A 19,575-nucleotide genomic window follows, 5' to 3' on the forward strand; every position below is an offset into this window, starting at 1 on the left:
CCATTGTCTTATTGACTCGACCTTAACCCATTAGAAGCCGATGCAAGAAAACGGGTTCATGAAGACGAAATCCAAGGTGTTGAAGATTTACGGCGACTTGAAAAAGGTGAAGCAGCCAATCTCACTAGGTGGAAAACTCGTAGTTTCTCAATTCCATTTTCAAATGCAGAAATGAAAAAAAGGGAAACCTAGCCTTGTAAACAGACTGGGATTGACTCTAAGAGACCAGATCGAAAACTGGAGAATCGAAGAAACTAGAGAGTCGTAGAAGAATTGAGAAAATTGAAGAAAAACATTAGTTTTTGAGTTTTTCTATTGGAACCTCCAAATTTACTCACTTGACCTCTATGCTTTTTACACCTCCTATCAAATTTAAGGCAAAATAGCCAAATTACCCTTTGACTTTTCCTATGGTTGCCGATTTACCCCCTGACATTTCAATTTTGATTATCTACACCCTCACTTTTCTAATTGTTGCCAATTTACACCCTATTGTTATTTTTTAGACTTTCCATCCAATTTTCCTTTAACTTGGATAGCACGTGAGAGGCTTTTTTGTCTTTTCAATTATCATAAAAATAAATAAATAAACAAACCAACACATCGTTAAAGAAATTAAAAAAAAAAATTGTCCTTTGTCGCTTCTTCCTTGTCCATCTCTTCTTCTTCTTCACTCCCTTTATTTCAAGGTTGGTTGTTAGCTTTCAACTGATCGCTTAATTAATATTTGCTAGTCACATCAAATGATTGGATGATCATATCACTGAAGGAGAAATTAACCATCTTTGATCATTTAGGTTTCTGGTTTTCTTTTTCTTTGAAGGCCAGACTAGATTAATATTTCAAAATTCATATGAGAATTTGATATTCCATGTTTCCAATTGGAGGGGTTTGTATTGTGTATAAGATTGAGGAGCCATTGAAGAAACTAAAATATTTATATGTATGGAATATGAAAATTAAAATTACAGCAAGCATGTGAAGGTCATCTTGATTGATCCAAGTTGGGATTGTATTATATTGATCTCGATAAAAGGAACATAGAGGAAGAGATCATGCTGAGAAGAAGATAATTGAGAGATAGACAGAGAAGAAGAGGAGAGGATGAGGGAAAAAAAAACAGTTGTGGGAGACGAATAACAGTATTTTTTTAAAAATTTTTAACAAAGTAATTTTGTATTTTTTTTTCTTGATTTATTAATATACGAGGGTAATATTGGAACATTAGACGCAAAAAATTTTACAATTGGCCAGGGTGTTCTAAAATTTTTGTTCGGATATAGCAACACTCTTTTTTTTTTTTTTGGTGACAATTGCAGAGACGAAAAGACCCCTCATGTGCTAACTAAGTTAACAGAGAAATTGGATGGAAAGTCTAAAATTTGACTGTAGGGTGTAAATTAGCAACATTTAGAAAAGTGAGGGTGTAAATAATCAAAATAGAAATATCAGGGGGTAAATCGGCAGTCATGAGAAAAGTTAGGGGGTAATTTGACTATTTTGCCAATTTTTAAATACTAAATTTACTCATTAAACCTCACTAAAGTTCCTCAAATAACCTCACACATATAATTTACAAACAAACTAAGATCTTTATAATAAAAAACTTAGTCATTTCAATGATTTAATTACTCTATAAATCTTAATTACATCTCCATTCCTTAATCAGACAACATAAATCTCTTATCCAATAAAAAAAAATCAAACACAAGGTATTGAGTTTTAAAAATTAATAAAAATAAAATAACATGAACTATTATGTGATTTTTTTATTTACTTTTTCTTTTTTAGCTGTGCAAAAAAAAAAAACAGATTAATCATTTTTACTTAATGTTTTCTCTATTTTCTGTACCTCATGATTAATTATTTAAATATTTTTTTATTTATTTTTATTTGCTAGCTCTATTTTTTTTTTCCTTCTTTTTGCAAATATAATGGATAGATTTAGATTTAGGTCATAATACAATTTATTTTGTTCTCCCTGACCAATATGCGTTCAATATGCATATCATACATTTTTATCTTAATCATAGTTTTATTTCTTATTAAATATATATGAATGCTTTAATGAGTATGTAGTGAAATTGGAAAATGAAAATAGATAGGGAAAATAATAAAGAATGCAATATAATATTATTGAATTGGAAAGTCTAGAGAAAATAAATATAACAATTTTTTGGGTATAATTATAGTCCTTAATAGTCATTTTATAGTAGGTTATATTTGTCATTTAATAATTCATAATAGAATGAGGTCAAGTGAGTAGATTTGGAGGTCCCAATAGAAACTCTCTTAGTTTTTTTTTTCCTCTCATTTAGGTTTGACGAGGGGCACTATAGAAATTTAACAACTCTGTATACTGCCACATCATCACTTGACGGAAAATTTGGATGGAGGTTCAAGAATTGGACACGGCTGATTGAAATTGAGAGTACATGGGTAATTATGATGAAATTAGAACAATAGGGACTAACATGAAAATTGCCTTAAAGTTAGAGTAGGTAAACTGAAATTAATCCTATTTTTGTTGTTCAAGAAGCTTTCATAGTTACCTATTACACTTGCACTATTAATATCTGATTTTCCATCAGCAACCAAACTTTGGTTCACAATCACAGTGACATTTTGTGGATCATTACGAACTTGATTCTCTATTGTCATCATTGGTTGAGTAACTGTAAATAAAATTTCAACAATGTCAATTGTTTTGAATGTGTAAATACAAAGCAAAATTTGCTAAAACAATTGCCTCAAATTAAAACTGTAAACGTGATAATGTGTGCTTACCTTGTTGATTTAATTTGATGATCCTTGTCTCCATCTAAAAAAGTAGTGAAAATCTGATCACTACACATTCTTTGCATTTCCTCTTGATTATCATGACTTTCTGCATGATTACTTTTTTAAAGTCTTCTTATCTTTTGTTTTTCCAATCTTTGGTGCCATAACTGTATTCAAACGTTATCGATCATTTATCAATCACTCTTATACAGTAATGAAATTTGCAAGTTTATTTTAAAATTTGAAACTAATTGTTTATTCAAGCAATATATCTATTTGAATCTATAAACAAAATTAGCAGTATACCATCTACTGCAATTCAAATTCAAACAAAAATCTCCTATAATAAATATACTTTAGAATCACTCCACCAAATTATATAGAACAGCTTTTTATTGGTTTTCTTTTTAAACAGGAAGACATCAAAGTAATGACAAACGGAAATCATATAAGGAGAGCATGGCTAATCATGGTTTCCAGACAAATCACATAAGTTTATCATAAATGCCATTAGTATAAGTATTTTGAAATGCCATTGTACAAGTTTCAATTTACAATATTTCTCATCTTATTCCAATCATTGAACGTTCTGCAATCTTAGGACATGTTTACTTACTTGGAATGAGAGAGTGATTACGGGGTAAATTTATTAATCCTGCGTTTATTAACACATAAAGTAATCGAAATAATTCCGGGTAAAAGTATTATCGCGTTTACTAACACATGAAGGAATCAGAGTGGGTGTAGGTCCCACCTTATAAGGAATCGATTCCTGAATACTCAAGAATTTGATTACGAAAGAGGTAGATGAGTTTAGGAATCAACTCCTCCGGAATCAATACCGATTCCTTTCTTCTCTCATTCCAGTTGTCTCTGATTCATGATTATTTTTCATTCCCAATAAATAAACGTGCCATTAAATTATGTGGAGTTCCTATGAATCTCATCAAAGATACACAAATGAGCAACACCAACTGAAATCAAATTCAAATTCAGTGTTTGTGTGATAGAGAGAAGGAGAGAGAGACTCACAGGAAGCCATTGAGTAATAGGTATACAACCTTCAAGATACAAAGCAAAGACATTAATTCACACATGGAATAACAAATCATACAGTGAAAATTGAAGCATAAACCTTGTACTGTATTGAGGTAAACCTGGTAGTGCCATCAAAGAGAAGAGGTGGGTTGGAAGTGGCATCCAATGGTGGGGAAAGAACCTCCTGACTATAAAACTCAAAACCTAGAAGCAATGTCAGCAACAAAAGAATACAAATTCAGATAAACCGAGAAGCTAAAATGAATCAAAAAGTGAGAATTCGTAGGCGCCAGGATCGATGCATAAAAATCACCATTGATTAGGAAGTTCTTTTGGACCAAAAGCAAGGAATCCAAAACACCCAACGCAACCTCCATCAGAAGCCAATCACAAAATCACATATTAAAAAAATATAGAACACACAACCCAGAAATGAATTCAACCCTCTAACCTGAAAGTAAATCAAATGGTGAGGAGAAAGGAAGGAACCAAATCGAAATTCACAGATCAAAAGTATGGAATGATTTGCATAAGTAACAATCCACTCCCTCAATCTTGGTTATATGGCTAAAGAAGAAAGAAGAAACCGGCGGAAATCAATCTTGGTTGTATGACCATAGAAGAAAAAGAAACTGATGGAAGCATCTAGTATACCTAGGTCAATGGTAGAGTCGTAAAAAAAATTAAAATGAGGGGAAAACCATCTTTTCCGTCTCGAGTGAACAGCCCAACAATGAACTCATCTTTTTTTTTTTTTTTTTTTTTTGAAAAAGGGTTTGGAACCCAGCCTAACTAGGAGGCTCAGCCCCACACCCATTATTATTATTATTATTTAAAAGATAATTATACTGCGAGGGGGACATATAACCTGAACCTCGAGTACTAATACATGAATCCTCGTAGAGTACATCCTGGATCATCACAGGAGTCTCCTCTAACCAATAATCATCTAACCACTCAACACTAGTAAGATGCGCCAATCTATAGGCCATACCATTTGCTTCACGATAAATAGATCGTAGAGTGAAAGAGGAAAGTGAGCTCAAATAGGCTTTACAATCCTCCACTATACAACCTACCTCATAATGAACAATGAACTCATCTTTAGTATATAGTATATATAATATAATAAGTTAAGTGTTTGTAAAATTGTCTCTCTCTGGCACCATTTATACATTAATAATATTACTGTATGTGGGGCTGGCTTGATTATATTGTATGAGAATTAATATTTAGGGTACAGAGGCAATTAACTTACATATATGTGATGAGTTATTTAATTAAGCATAAAAAAAATTACATTTTTTTAACAAAAGAGATCAACTCAATTTTATAATTCAACAAGCAATACTAGACGAAAACTCTATGGGGTCGACAAAAAGAGCCGTTCTTTAGGACATACAAAAACCCTATTTTAAACCGAACAGAATCGTAGCATACCCAGAGTACACCCACATTTTAGGAAGTTCACGCACCATCATTCTAACAAAAATCTAGATGCTCAGAAGCAGTTTAATAAAGGTTCTAACCGAACATCTGGTTTTTGTGACCCAGAGAAAATTAAATAGAACCAATAGTAGAGGATGAAATATCACCATCTACCTTGTCCTCCGCGGCTGGAGTCTCTTCCAAAAGCACTGTTTCATCCTCAAGGGCAATCTCAGCTACCTCAGCCTTAGGCTTCTCCACATCTCCATGGCATTTTCATTTTCTTGACTTCTTCACTTGCACTGCAAAATCAATGATCTTCGCAACTTTAGGCTCCTTCTTGCCGCCCTTAAGACGTTTAAGCTTTTTCTTTTTAGGTTGTCTACAATCCATATTTTTTGACCTAATCGCTCTCTATTTTGCTAGGGTCTCTCGGTGAAGCTTTTTCATCAATAAAATTTTTCAAATCTCAACTATTCTCAACCATTTTCGACCTAATGGCCACCGCAATTGCTAACTTGGCTACTGCTTTTCAACTGTTCGACTCGACACCTGTTTCCTTTAGGGTAGCGGGGGTTGTTGTACTACAAGATGACCATTGGTATATGGTCAAGCATTTTCGCAGTCTGAAGGCTAAATTCCCATGTTTGAATAGCACTATTCTAACAATTTGGCGTATCAAATCTGGTTTAACCATTCAAGATGTGGGTGAGCGGTTTGTTTTTCAATTTGATCGTGAATCTGACCGCAATAGGATATTGATGTGAGGCCCTGGTTCTACAGGAACACCATGCTGGTTTTAGGTGATTTCAACGGACTCGAGTCGGTGGGGTTGTACCATTGTTTGGGAGTGGACACTTGGACTGTTGTGAAAGGGCTCCCCTTGGCTCTGGATTCTGTTAGGATTGTGGCTTCTTTGAACATGACGCATTAGGTTATGACAAGCTCCTTGTTAGGGAGAAAGAGGAGTTACTTGCTTGAACAGCAGCGGCGGCAATGGTATGATTATCATTGTTGTCAGAGCAGACGACTAGGGTTCCAGAAATGGTGAGTTCGCTCTAGTTTCCAGCATCTATCAGCAGGCCAAGTAGTAGTTGAGGGGCCTTGGTGTCTTATGGGAAGATATCTGCCAATGAAGGTGGTCACTTTACCTCATTGGAAGCTCATGCATCACTGGAACACGAAGGGTTGCAGAGCTCCAAGAAAATTGGAACTCCCATACTTTCAGAGCAAGTATTTGCATGCATAAAGGAAACAGGCTTTCTGAGAGGATGGGTTGCTCCAATGGTGCATAAACCCTTGGTCTTAAGAGAATCATGTGTGGAGCTACCTTTTGGCAGAGGTGCTGGGTTCGGGTGCAGAGAATCAAGGGGCTGTAATGGAGCTTGAGGACCTGAATGGGCAGAATGCTCTTACAGGGAAGAAGAGAAAGGTTGCAAGAGCACTGGATTAGACTGGGAAACGCTATCTTGCTCTTCCTGCTCTGGTTCTTCAAGTGGATAAGAATGTTTCGCTGGTGCTGCAGCATAAAAAATAATCATATGAATTTACATTTCTATAAATTAAATATACATGAAGAATTAGAGGGCCGTTTATTACTAAGTTACTAATTGTACGTGAATTTTTTTTTTTACACTTACAACATGAATGGACGGCTAGACTTCAAGTATGTTTTTTTGTGGGAAAACATCACAAACCATGCACCAACTATTGACATTTCTACATTTTGATATACCAACTTTCATATATATATATATATATATATATATATATATATATCACAATGGTATACGAAGTTTGCTTAAATCTTTCACTTTAGTGTATACCGTTAACTTTTCCGTTAGAAAAAATATTTCAAACAGTACCCGAACTTAGGCCGACTCCTAACTTCAGTACCCAACTATGCAACACTATCACTTTGGTAACCCAAATTTGAAGCCCGACCCAACAATGGTACACGCCGTCCATGACGGCGTTAATTAGCTAACCACGTGGCATATTTTGAGGGGTAATTCGGTCTAATTTTTTTTTTTTAATTAAAAAAAATTTTGAGACCAATTTTTTGGTCTCACCACTTGTCCCTATGCGAGCTCTGGCCAAGATGACCAAGAGCGAAGAAGCCATTACAGCTGACCTCCAAGTCCTCTCCAACAGGGAGATCGGGAAACCAAAAACAGAGAGAGAGAGAGAGCTAGTTGCTCTCTGACCCGGACACCAGCCGCGACCCTAGAAAGAAATCCGATTGGAAGGACGATGTCCGGCCACCCCACGATGGCGCACAACCACCATTCCCTTCGTCTCTGCGTCGCCTACGTCCCTGTGCCTTTGGATCACTCATGCATTGAACGGAGAAGGAGCAACGACGACTGGAAGCTCCGAGACTTCTCCGGCGAGCTCTGCAATTCCCAGCGATTCCGACCACCATTTTGGCTACCTATGGTATGAAATCTCATCTCCTCGTCATGCCCAACAAGCCTGTGCAATTATTTTTTGAATTTGATCGGGTTTTAATGACTTGGTTTCTGGGTTTGGTCTCGGGCAGCTGTGTTCTTGGACACCGACAACATTTCCGGCTGTTTTCGACTCATTCCTGCCTAGTTTCTGGTTCGACTGCTTCTTTGGATGAGGCCTGACCCTGTGTGGGAATTAAACTCCGAAGATTTCTGGGTTGTGGTTATTGAGGCTTGATTACCAGTTCATCATGAACTTCCAATCACAAGCTGACAAAACCCAGATGAAGGAGACAAGGAGAAGAAGAAGTGATCTGCTAAAGAGGCAGTCATTTGGTCATTGATGTGTGTTTGTGTGATACAAAGCTTTACCATAATAAAAAAGGACTCTCTCTCTCTCTCTCTCTCTCTGTGCAACATGGTTTACCAATTTCACAGAGAAATTGATAAAGCCATGAAGGATTTGGTTGTGTATTGTGTTTGTGAACTGTGATTTGGTTGTGTATTGTGTTTGTGAACTGCGATTCCATGGATGTTGGGATTTCTTGGGTTATGGTTTGAGTTAGTGGGTGGTGGAGGAGGCGGAGGAGTTGGTACCGGTGCTGTGATTTGGGTGGAATTCTTGAATTTCGGTTTGACTGAGAGAATGAGCTAGAGTGAATTTGGGTTGAAATGACCCAATTACCCTTTAGGTATTGCCACGTGGCGTGGCTGGGCTCTTAACACCGTCATGGACGGCGTGTATCGTTCTTGGGTCGAGCTTCAAACTTGGAGTACCAAAGTGATAGTTTTGCATAGTCGGGTACTGAAGTTAGGAGTCGGCCTAAGTTCGGGTACTGTTTGAAATATTTTCTCTTTCCGTTAAATATCCCCTAGAACAGTTAAAAAAAAAAAAAAAAAAAACTTTTCCGTTAACTTTTGCATGCAAAAACTTAACGGTGTTAACCTGATATACCAAAATGATGTTGAAATGCAAAGTTCATACACCAATCTGATAGTTTTCAAAGTTCATACACCAAAGTGTAGAATCATCCATACTTTATACACTATTTATGAAAATATCCCTTTTTTTGTTATTATATAAAGGGTGGTTCTAGTTGAACCTCCAAATTTGATATTTTGACCTCCAACTTTTTTCAATTATTAATAGACTTTGTCAAGTTATATGAAAAGACAAATAAGGACAAAGAGAGAAAAATAGAAAAATAAATAAATAAATACTCTTCTTACCTCCTCCAACCAAATATAACATTCAATTAAATTGTTTTTTTTTTCTTCCCAAATTTCCTTATATTGCCTATATAGTTTTATAATTTACCTAAAACAATTAAGTAAAAATAATAATTTCTATACAGAGCTCATCATTTAATGCAAAAGTACATTCAAAACAATCAGATTTGAAATTTTCTTAAACTAAATTAAATGAATATTATGATATAGTTATTACTTGATCTTCCAACCAAAACCCTTGAAATCATTCTTTTAGTAAATTCAAAGGTTTCCAACAATATATCAAGATCGAGAACCAGCTCTCTGATTAATTTTGGTGGACAGACCTACTCATAAGAGAGCAATATAATGTAATTTTGATTCATTCTTCTTCTCATGGTTGAAGATAGAGATAAAAAGTAGAGTAATAGATTATTGTATTTCATGTTCAATGGTGTTTTAGTAAAAATAAAGAGGTCTACTTAGTTTTTCAAGTATTCTAAAAAGTAAATTAGAGGTATACTAAGTATGGGGGGTCCAAATAGTAAATTTGGAGGTCCAACTAGAACCACCCTTTTATAAAAGGTCTATAATATGTGAGCCGATTTGCTGGTTCATTTTTATTACTGGTACGTAGAAAAATTTTCTTTACAAAAAAAAAAAAAAACCCACCTCTTTTACCCTCGTCACTCTCTTTCTTACTAATCAAACACGCGCACGCGCACGCGCAAACTTTCTCTCTCGTGAAAGTGAAAATAGAAAACAGACCACACTCTCTCTCTCTCTCTCTCTCTATAAATACTCTCTGCCCCTTGGTATCTCTCCGTGCTTTTGTCACTCTGTTGGTACTCACAGATACACAGCGGTTTCTGAACTGGGGTTTTGGTGAGAGAACAAAAAAAAAAAAAAACAAAAAAAAAAACTTGAAGAAACAGAGAAACTTCTCTTCTAGGTCTCTTGCATACACCACAATGTCGGCTCTCAAAGACCAAGATCCTCGCGTCCATGCCATCAAAACCAAGATTCGAGTCGTCCCCAATTTCCCCAAACCCGGTTAGCTCTTTGTTTCTCTTTCAAAGTTCTGACCCAGAACCCGTTTGTATGAAACGTGCCACCGTGAAATAGCCTGATTATGGGGCCTGGCTGAAGTGGGTTTTCATTTTCTGGTTCAAAGTTTGGTCTTTGTGATCAAAGTTTTAATCTTGGTTTGTTTTCAGCATAGGGGGCTGTTTATCTTTTAGTATTTGCTGTAGTTGTTTGTGTTCTTTTTTTCCTCTTATCAATTATCTTCTTCTGGTTCGTCCGTGCAGGAATTATGTTCCAAGATATTACAACTTTGTTGCTAGACCCAAAAGCCTTCAAGGACACAATCGATATGTTCGTGGAGAGATACAAAGGCAAAAACATTTCAGTGGTTGCAGGTAAAAAACATGAAGATTTGTTTATTTATTGGGTGAAAGAAGAGTTGAGAGAAGTGGGGGTTTAAAGATTTTGAGCTAAAGTCCCAAGCTTTTAAGCAACTTTCTATTACAGTGATTAGTTGAAGGTGGCGGGGTCCATGGCTACGAGAAAAGTAGGTTTGTATGATGCAGAAATCGGATTTATACTGCATAAGTTTCTTGCTGACATTATGGAATGGAAGTCACACTGGGTTTTGGGAGTGATTTTTTGTTTGACTATAAGCTCTGTTAGTGGGTTGTGCCACTGATGATAGCTCTCTTTGAAGTTCTTTCTTTCTTTCTTTCTTTTCTTTTTCTCCTTTTATATTTCTTCACCTCCTCTCATTTGGCCTCTCTCATTCTTCTCCTCTCTTGAGGGCATGTGCTTTTATCCAATTTGCGTGGATGGTGGTTGGTGCTCGATGCCCACCTTGTTAAAAGTGGACCCCCGTTTTCAATTGGGCCAAATTTTTTGGCTTCATTATAATTAGGCTCTCCAACTTTGCTGTGGATGATCCTTGTTTATTTATCCATGTGCTGCTCTGGCCTTTTCTTTATTTCCTTGAGTTGTTGTGGATTGTTGGAGTTCATTATCATAACTTAGTAAGTCTGCTGTAACAAGGTTCCAAGGTTTCTTGTTTTTGACCCTTGGAAGATTACTATAGTGTTTGTAGGGTGACATCTTTGAACCTTGAGAAATATTACATTTGTGAATGATTATGAAGAAAACTTGAGTATAGAGAATGTGGTCGTGATTGACTCTGTTAAATATTTGATTATGTCACGCATGCTTTGCAATGCATTCATGGCTTATAGCAGGTATTGAAAAATACAACTAAAGGGCCTACAGAGCGGAAAATCTGATGTGCTCTCATTATAGATGGGCCTTGATTCTCAGTTATTATATTCATTTCCCTAATTATGTGGTTCTAATTTGTTTATGAATGTTTTGTCCTGATGTATGTACACTAGGGTCCACCTAATTGTGCGCTTATGTGGACTTATGCTGTCTTTTTGTGTTAGTGAAAGCCTTTATACCTGTTTGGAATCTTCCTGCATATTATTCCTTTACATGGATTAGATATGGTGTTTCCTCTTGGAAAGATAGTAGCATATTGTTATCTATCGTCATTTTAATTGATGTTACTTAGTTTAATAACAGTTTATTCTTGATTTTGCAACCCGAAGATTCGCTTTTTACATTTGTTATCCTCAGTCACATTGAAGTCAAATGTTGGTAGTTTGACATGAAATGCTTTTTAATTGCCCATAGTACGAATATTAGAACTTGTAATTGTCAACAACTTTTTTCCTCCAAGTATATATTTGTATTGGAAACAATTGATGATCCTTTTTGTTTTTGCAGTGGGAGTCTGTTCAAAATGCCTTTTTATTTTATGTTTCTTTTGTAATTTTTTAATTGTTGGGTAGTATCCTTGAAAGTCTTTCGCTGTTTCTCTTGAGCCAGGGACCTGAGTTTGTATCCTAGTGGAAATTTAATCCTGTCACGTACTGCTTCAGTTGAGTCAGGGACCTGAATATGCAGGACCATTGTCTAGATATCATTGTATTCTAGTGGAAACTTGAAAACCTGACAGTAAAGATGTAGTTGTTTGTTGGGGACCTGAATATGGTTGGACCATTGTCCAGAGATTATTGTATCCTAGGAGACACTCGTAAACTCTGTGAGAGGAATGCAGTAACTGTATATTTTTTTCACCTGATTTTCATGTTAAAAGTGGCGTTATTTTTCTCCTTTGCCAGCAACCTGTAGGTGGATGATACATCTTGAATTATTTTGGTGATGCACTTTTATTGGTCTGCTAACATGATTAACACCGCAATTGTGCTTCAGGACCTTTTTAGAGTCATAGTGATAATTTTTTTCAGCATTCTAATCTTTAGCTTTTGTGCACATTGTATTGATTTTGAGGATTGACTTGCTATCAGTGTGCTACTATCATTCATTGATGACCTTAACTTCCTGAATGATCTTTTCTGTTTTTATTTTATGTGTTCATGAGTCATTCATGTTTGTGAGCATCAGGTTTAAAAGGTCTCCCTGATGTATCACTTATATCTTAGTGTTGTTTGAAGTCTCAAGTATATGTATCGCCAGAAAACTTTGTTGTACCCCATTCAGCGTTCTGAAATACATAGTTCTTGTTTATTCCAGGAATTGAGGCTCGAGGTTTCATTTTTGGTCCTCCCATTGCGTTGGCAATTGGAGCAAAGTTTGTTCCCCTGAGAAAACCAAGGAAATTGCCTGGTAAGTTTTTATCCTATTACTACATCTCTTGGCATGGTTATATGAACATACTGTCTTGTTTATATGAACATAATGTTATATTCATATTGTGAGCCATTGTTCAGTCTTTTGTCAATATAAGGATGTTGATGGTCTTGAAACAGTGCATTTGTATGACATTCAGATGCAAAATACGTGTGTCTAGCCTGTCATTGTTTACCCTCTCTTACTTAGTATACGAGTGGATGTGGTCATAATGCCAATGAATTGGGCCTTTGATCCAAGATGGGCTCAAGGACAGTGCTTGTAGTTTCCCCGTTTCCCTGATAAGAAGCAAGTTAGAAGCCTTGATGATTTATGTTGTTTCATGCTTTTACTGCAGCTCTGTGGTCTATTCCTGTCCTCTGGTCTTTGCCTGTGTATTTTGCTGTGCGTATATATTTTCACTAGTTGTTTCTTTTAAGTGGTCAAGGACGATCTAGGTATTTTTGCTCCAGTGAACTGCCAAGCTTCTTTATACCGCTTAAATGGTCATGATACTCCTGATAATTATCACTTTATTTATATTTGGTGTGTGTGTGTGTGGATCTGACATGAAGTTATGTGCGTTAGGACCACATTAGGAGGGATCTCATTACGTATAAGTCTTACATTTTTCTTTTGAGATATATAAGTCTGATCTTTGAAGCTCTGGCTTTTCTGTGGCAGGTGATGTTATTTTTGAAGAGTACACTTTGGAGTATGGAAGGGACCGTCTTGAGATGCATGTTGGAGCAGTAGAACAGGGTGATCGTGCTCTGGTGGTTGATGATTTAATAGCCACAGGAGGCACGCTCTGTGCTGCAATGAGTTTATTGGGTAAGTATTTGTTAGTATTATTAACAACTCTTGCCTAAACAGTATATATTTTTTCAATGGGTTGTAAATAAAGCCTATATATGTGATATGTGAATGATCCAATATTTGTATTTAAGATTGCATGTTTAAAGAATGCTGCTCTATGCATTCATCTTTATTTTATGATTGACTGTGTCTTCAAATGCATAATTATAATCTAGCACTTGGTTGTTTGATGCATTAGTTGTCCGGTTAGAAGAAGTGACTTTCTAACTTGTTTGAACACGTATTGAATAATTTCTCTCTTTTTGTTTCTTTTACTGTTTTATTTGGCATGGTTTCATCTATTACTTGTTCATTTACTTGCTAGATCTGTCAATGCAAGTAAATCTGAGCGATGATTTAAATGTTTTCTCTCAGAACGTGTTGGAGCAGAAGTAGTTGAATGTGCCTGCCTTATTGAGTTGCCAGATTTACAGGTGTGTTGCTTTTTTGCTCTTGGCTCTTCTCCATCAGTTACATGACCAAGTATCTTTTGCATTGCTATGTTTTGTGTGCTAGCAATGTCAGTGACTTGTGTTTCTGGTTTTGCAGGGTCGTGAGCGATTGAATGGCAAACCATTGTATGTACTGGTGGAGTCCCACTAAATCCCGGCAGGACCATATGATTCATCACCTGAGATGATGATACTGCATGACAAAAATGTACATTAGAGGCACATTACGGGCTACTCTCATCTCCGGAATCCGATTTTATTTACCCAATCCCATTCTATCCCTTTTTTCCTGTTTCCTTCATTAGCTGAGTCTCTAAAAAACTTGGTTGTTGGGACTCTTCATTTTACGTAGTACTAGTCGCGTAGAGCATTGGATTATGGAAAGCACTCTTGATTTAAGAAATGCAGTAGGACTCATTTTTATTTCTTCTCTCCTAGAACTGAATTTATATGTAGTCATGGTGCCTTGATGATTCTGGCACTCAATACAGTGCCCAGATGAGAGCTTTCATGGATGGTAGGATCAAGGACGATTTATGATTATTTGCACAATCAGCTTCTGGAGAATGTCTGTCTTGTCAATTGAAAAGTTAACCATTATGGATATTTCATCCAATAACTATTGAACCCCAACCTTTAACTTTGAGTGTCAACTTGAAATCCCAGAAGTTTAAGTGAGCCTATGAAATTCGAGCTGAACTTGAGTTGATGTTTCAGACTGCCTAAGCTCTGATATTGATACTATATCTGAGTTCATGAATCACAGAACTCATTATCAACAGCTATAAATTATTTTTTGTAATAAGCAATCTCTAGTTTCTACCCTGACTTGATTTCTAAACATGAACATGACAAGTATGATGTTTATGGTTAATGCAGATCGAATTGTTGGCTACTTTCTTTCACAGAAATTTGGTGTTTTAGCTTCTTTTTTCCTTTTCTCCCTCATGGATGAAGCTTAGTTGATATTTACATGAAAAGTTGGAGCAGCTCGGAACATAACATGGAGTTAAGTTTCTTTAGCTAGATGATTTGTAAAAGCTTAGCAATAAAGAAATTGAATCTCCAAGCAAAAATTTCAATTTTTCTCTGCAAATTGAAAGACATATCCTCACAAGTCTGTAAAGTGCAGGCTCATGTAACTGCCTAATTCTGATTTCCAAAACAGATCGTGAATACAGAGTCTTTCTAATGCTAGTTTAGTTATCATGAGTATCGAGCGCGATGATTTGTTGCTTCCTTGACCAAAAGAAATGCAATCTAGCTAGGCACTTTTTGCTTGCTGTAGGGGTTAGGAAGTGAGAGAAAGAGGTAGCTGTTTATGGTGTAAATTTCTGTTAGGGTTAGGAAGAGAGATGGGTGATACGTTTATTGGTAACGGGTAAGGAGCTCATAGAATCAGCTTTTTGTTCTCGTTGGACCTTTCCAATATCCAATTCTGTCTAGAGAAATTTTCTTCTCCTTTAATGTCTTTCTTCCTGGAGAATTTTCCATTCCTTTTCTTTAGAATGAAATGTTTTAGCATTATAGAATATTGCTCTCTTGCTTGACTTGGAATGATAGCTAGATACGGCAAGAGTTTCTGGTAATCGGAATAAGGTGCCCCGTCAAAGATTGAGACCATTCACCATATTAATCAAACTTTCATTTTCTCCTAAGACAAGTAAAGGTTTTGGCAGCAATTGCGTGACTTGTGCTGTACTTTCCCAAAGTTGAACCAAAAAACCTAGGCAGCTGAGAGTGACTCTCCCACTGCCAAGTGCTAACCATCTTGGACTTAATAAACCTCAACAACAGAAATTTAATATAGTATCTAACAGCCAGCAACTAAAACTGTTACTACTGGAAAAAAGCACAACTATGATTTTCAATTTGTTGTCTTTTCGTGTTCTATCCCTCTTTAATCAAATCTGGCAGACACGACAACAGTACTGCCTTTAGTATCGCTTTATCCAGAGTTTAATGCGATTTAGGGCTCTTTTTTCAGGTTTACTCAATCATATTATCTTTTTCGGACGAATATCAACAGAGAAATTTATAATTTGTAAGGTTAGTTTATGTACAACATTTCTCTCACAACATGTGTCCTGAACTCGTGACATTACAGTGTGACACTCAAATGCATAAATGATTCTCTGTATCGTGTGGAACCTATTATACCACAATTGAATGTTGGTAAAGAAATTAGTTGGAGAAGACTTTACTACTGCGTGTTGTAGATGAACTAGCTGGTATGCAAGACTCTCAGAATTAAAATTGACTTCTGAAAACCAGTACCGTATGAGCAACTCAGAATCAATAGATTGTGAATTGTTTGAAGATCGTCTACTGCAAATTTATTTTTTGATGTGATGGGGACATTTGCTTTTTGCTGGCGCAGACCAACTGCCTCAAAACTTTAACTCATTTTTGAATTCATTGCAATTTGTTGCGAGTTGCGACTACATTAATTCGTAAAAAACTGACTTTTGCTAATTTTGTTAAATTCTTTGAAGGTTATATTAAAATCGTTGTCTCACCCTTTGCTTTCAGATGAAGGTAGGTTTAGAATTGATTTAGGCATTGAAACAGATCGTTTACAAAATAAAAACAAAACTAAAAAAAACTAATATGAAAGACGATCTCATCTACCGTAGCCGAAAATGAACTCATAGGGTGTGATTGGGAGAAGAGCTTCAAGATTTTTTTTATTTTATCAAAGAACTTCATTGAACATGAATCAATTACAACGAGTTATGGAAACGCTTTCAGCAATCAATCACCAACAAGTGAAGATTGCTTAAAAACTTTCCAAACTAGACTTCACAGTGAAAGTCCATATTGACGCACTGATGGAGCCACTCAGGTACCGACTCCAAACAAAGAAAAGGCTGACTAATTCTCAAGGCTTCCTTTGCTAATCGGTGAGCAATGTCATTGCATTCCCGTTTACAAAGTGCCCACTACATGAATTAAAAGACTGAACTAAAGACTTTACTTCATCAATAATGTGTCCCTCAAAACTTCAATCATCAAAACTATCATTAAAACTATCATAAAAAAAAAAAAAACTATCATTAAAACTTTTAATCACTGAGAGTGCATCACCTAAAGAGTTTCAAGATTAGATGATATTTCTATGAAATTATGTTATTATTAAAAGCTGTGAAATTCACACTTTACATTTTACAATCAACACTCTATTTCATTTTTGAACATCTTTTTGTCTTTTTGTAAGAATTGCAACTAAAAAAATAAGAAGTGTAGATTGCAACGTAGAGAGTGAATTTCATTATAAATTGAAACTGTGAATTATTATCGTTCTGTTAACATAAGTTTCAAGTACTTTGTATTTGTAGTTGGAACCCCTAAAGAAGTCTACTAGGCCATGCCAAATTCTTACTAGTCACACTACATTAGGGAACCTTGATCTAGAAACACAAAATATTGTGTAGTCTGTGATAGAACTAGACTTTGTTCTGCCTAATACTTGAACGGTTCAGATCATCAAAACTTTTAGGTTGAATGAGTCATTCAAAACTATGATGAATGCAATGCAAAATTCAAACTTATGTATCATTCACAAATTGCACATATCAAACATGAAAATGAGTTGATAACTTCATTTTCCAAACTACCTCCTCTCTCCCACTGTTAAGAGTGTTAACCATACTCTCCACACCATAATTATCATCATTATGTTTGTTGGTGTAGCTTACTTAGATTTCAAACTTTCTCACCCTAGCATTATAGCTCCAACTATAAACATGAACCACCTATACAAAAGATTAGGTTACTAAAATGATTCGCTGTGACTTCATGTGGACGTTAATGAAGGTTTGAAAACCATATTTAAAATCCATTAATTACATTGATTAAACAGTAATGTGCATTAATTCACAGAAAATAAAAACGGGGAATTGGTTAATTAAGCATTTATCAACTCAATTTTTCCATAATCACACCAAAACCCAGAAACAAGAAGAAATAAAAAGAAGAAAAAATTGAGGTGATAAATGCAAGAAAAAAAAAGGTTGATCAACCTCAAGGAAAACGAAATATATAAAAAGAGACAAATTAAGGAAAAAAAAAACATTGTATTTTTACAGTTTATAGATGATAAGAAAGCACGGCAAGACGGCGCGTGGATCAAACACTAGCAACTCGCCGTTGTCCCCACTCACCGAGTCAAACCCGACCCGGCCATCCAGCAACGATTGGAGCTCCAGCTGCTTCGAGACCCGACCCGCAACGACCCTGCAAACCAGCATGGCTCTCCTGCCCCTCGCCCCACCCGCATTCTCGTGGGCCACACCGCTACCGGAAAACGTACAAATGGCCGAGCCTTTGCCGCTGTGAAACTTCCACGCGCCACCGAACGAGTCGTGAACCCCACTGCCAGATGGCGTCCCAAGGCAGTGGAACCGCATGACCTCGTTTCCGTCCGCGACGCACCGCGCATTCTCCTCCTCGTACTCGGATCCAACTTTCGGACCACAATCCGACCCGGCCCGGGAACGAGACTTCACCACCTCCCTATACTCCTCGAACCGCGCCACCGTCTTCGACCCGTTCTGGACCTTGAATATCATCTCGATCCGACCCGAAAACGCCTTGGGGCTCCAGCTGGTGTGGAAGATAATCTCTACGACATTACGCGACGGGTGTCCCTCGGGAAGCTCCGTCAGAAACGGGTCGTGGGGTCGGGCCGGCCGGGTCGTCGAGGCGCTTAACCGGGAGCGCTGAGGTGCTGGGCTGGGAGCGGGTTCGGCCTTTACGGGTCTGTCGCATTTCGAGTTGGATCTTTTCGACGGTGGCTGTTGCGGCGGCGAAGGAAGCAGCTTGGACTTTCTGGACTTATGGTGGTGGTGCTTGGCTGTGTCGACGACGACGTCCTTGATGTTCTGAACGCTCTTTCTGCAGCTGACGCTGTTCATCAGCGCTTTCGGGGTCGGTTGAAAGACGTCTTCGAATGCTCTAGACTTGCACTGCAACGACTTAACCCACCCGCTCGCCATTAACGGACTTCAATACGACAGCGTTTTGCTCAGACCCAGAGGCCAGACGAGAAATAGATGTGGTGTTGAAGAATGCGAGTTCTTCTTCTTTCTCAGTCTTGGAAGAAAAGAAAGGAATGAAATGGAGGAGGAGGAGGAGGAGAGAGATATGGCGGGTTTGTTAAATGGGGGGTATTCGATTTTCTAATAACTGATACGTAGAGGGAGGGAATGACGGGAATACCCTTCTGGGAAATTTGGAATTACCCACGTGGAGTTCCGTGTCTTGCTTCAAGGGAGAGAGACTCGAAGAAAAAACAAAGTCCATCAATGGGAGGGCTTTATTTCTGGTGTGACAAAACAGGGACGGAAAGAGAGAGGAGAGAGTCATCCCTGGGTACTGTTGCTTGTTGATTATGGTCTTTTGGGCGATCGATGGAGTTAGATGAATATGATTGCTCTGGTTGGGGGTAAGATTTGTTCATCATTTGTAAATTTGAGATTTAAATGTGGAAGGAGGGAGAGGTTTTAAACCCTAATTATGGTTGCAGTTTCTAAATATTGAATGTGGATTTTGGTCATTTGTAATCATTGTTTGTATCGTATTGTATTGATTTCTTTTAGATATGGACAATTATTAGGTTTACCTTTAAGATGAACGAGCATATTCAC

At 37.0% G+C, this 19,575-nt stretch overlaps 2 protein-coding genes across 2 annotated transcripts; one reads left to right on the plus strand and one right to left on the minus strand.

Annotated features, from left to right (window-relative positions):
* Positions 1-9,737: 9,737 nt before the first annotated feature.
* Positions 9,738-14,350, plus strand: LOC112175853 (adenine phosphoribosyltransferase 3). The gene is made up of 6 exons (XM_024313598.2): positions 9,738-9,959; positions 10,217-10,327; positions 12,522-12,614; positions 13,302-13,451; positions 13,851-13,909; positions 14,025-14,350. The coding sequence occupies exons 1-6, from the start codon at positions 9,878-9,880 to the stop codon at positions 14,076-14,078; spliced, it is 549 nt and encodes a 182-aa protein (XP_024169366.1). The 5' UTR covers positions 9,738-9,877; the 3' UTR covers positions 14,079-14,350.
* Positions 14,351-17,834: 3,484 nt separating this feature from the next.
* Positions 17,835-19,090, minus strand: LOC112178602. The gene has a single exon (XM_024316762.2). The coding sequence runs from the start codon at positions 18,922-18,924 to the stop codon at positions 18,010-18,012; it is 915 nt and encodes a 304-aa protein (XP_024172530.1). The 5' UTR covers positions 18,925-19,090; the 3' UTR covers positions 17,835-18,009.
* Between the last annotated feature and the right edge of the window lie 485 nt (positions 19,091-19,575).

Source organism: Rosa chinensis, chromosome 7, assembly GCF_002994745.2.
Source record: "Rosa chinensis cultivar Old Blush chromosome 7, RchiOBHm-V2, whole genome shotgun sequence".
Lineage (NCBI taxonomy): Eukaryota > Viridiplantae > Streptophyta > Magnoliopsida > Rosales > Rosaceae > Rosa > Rosa chinensis.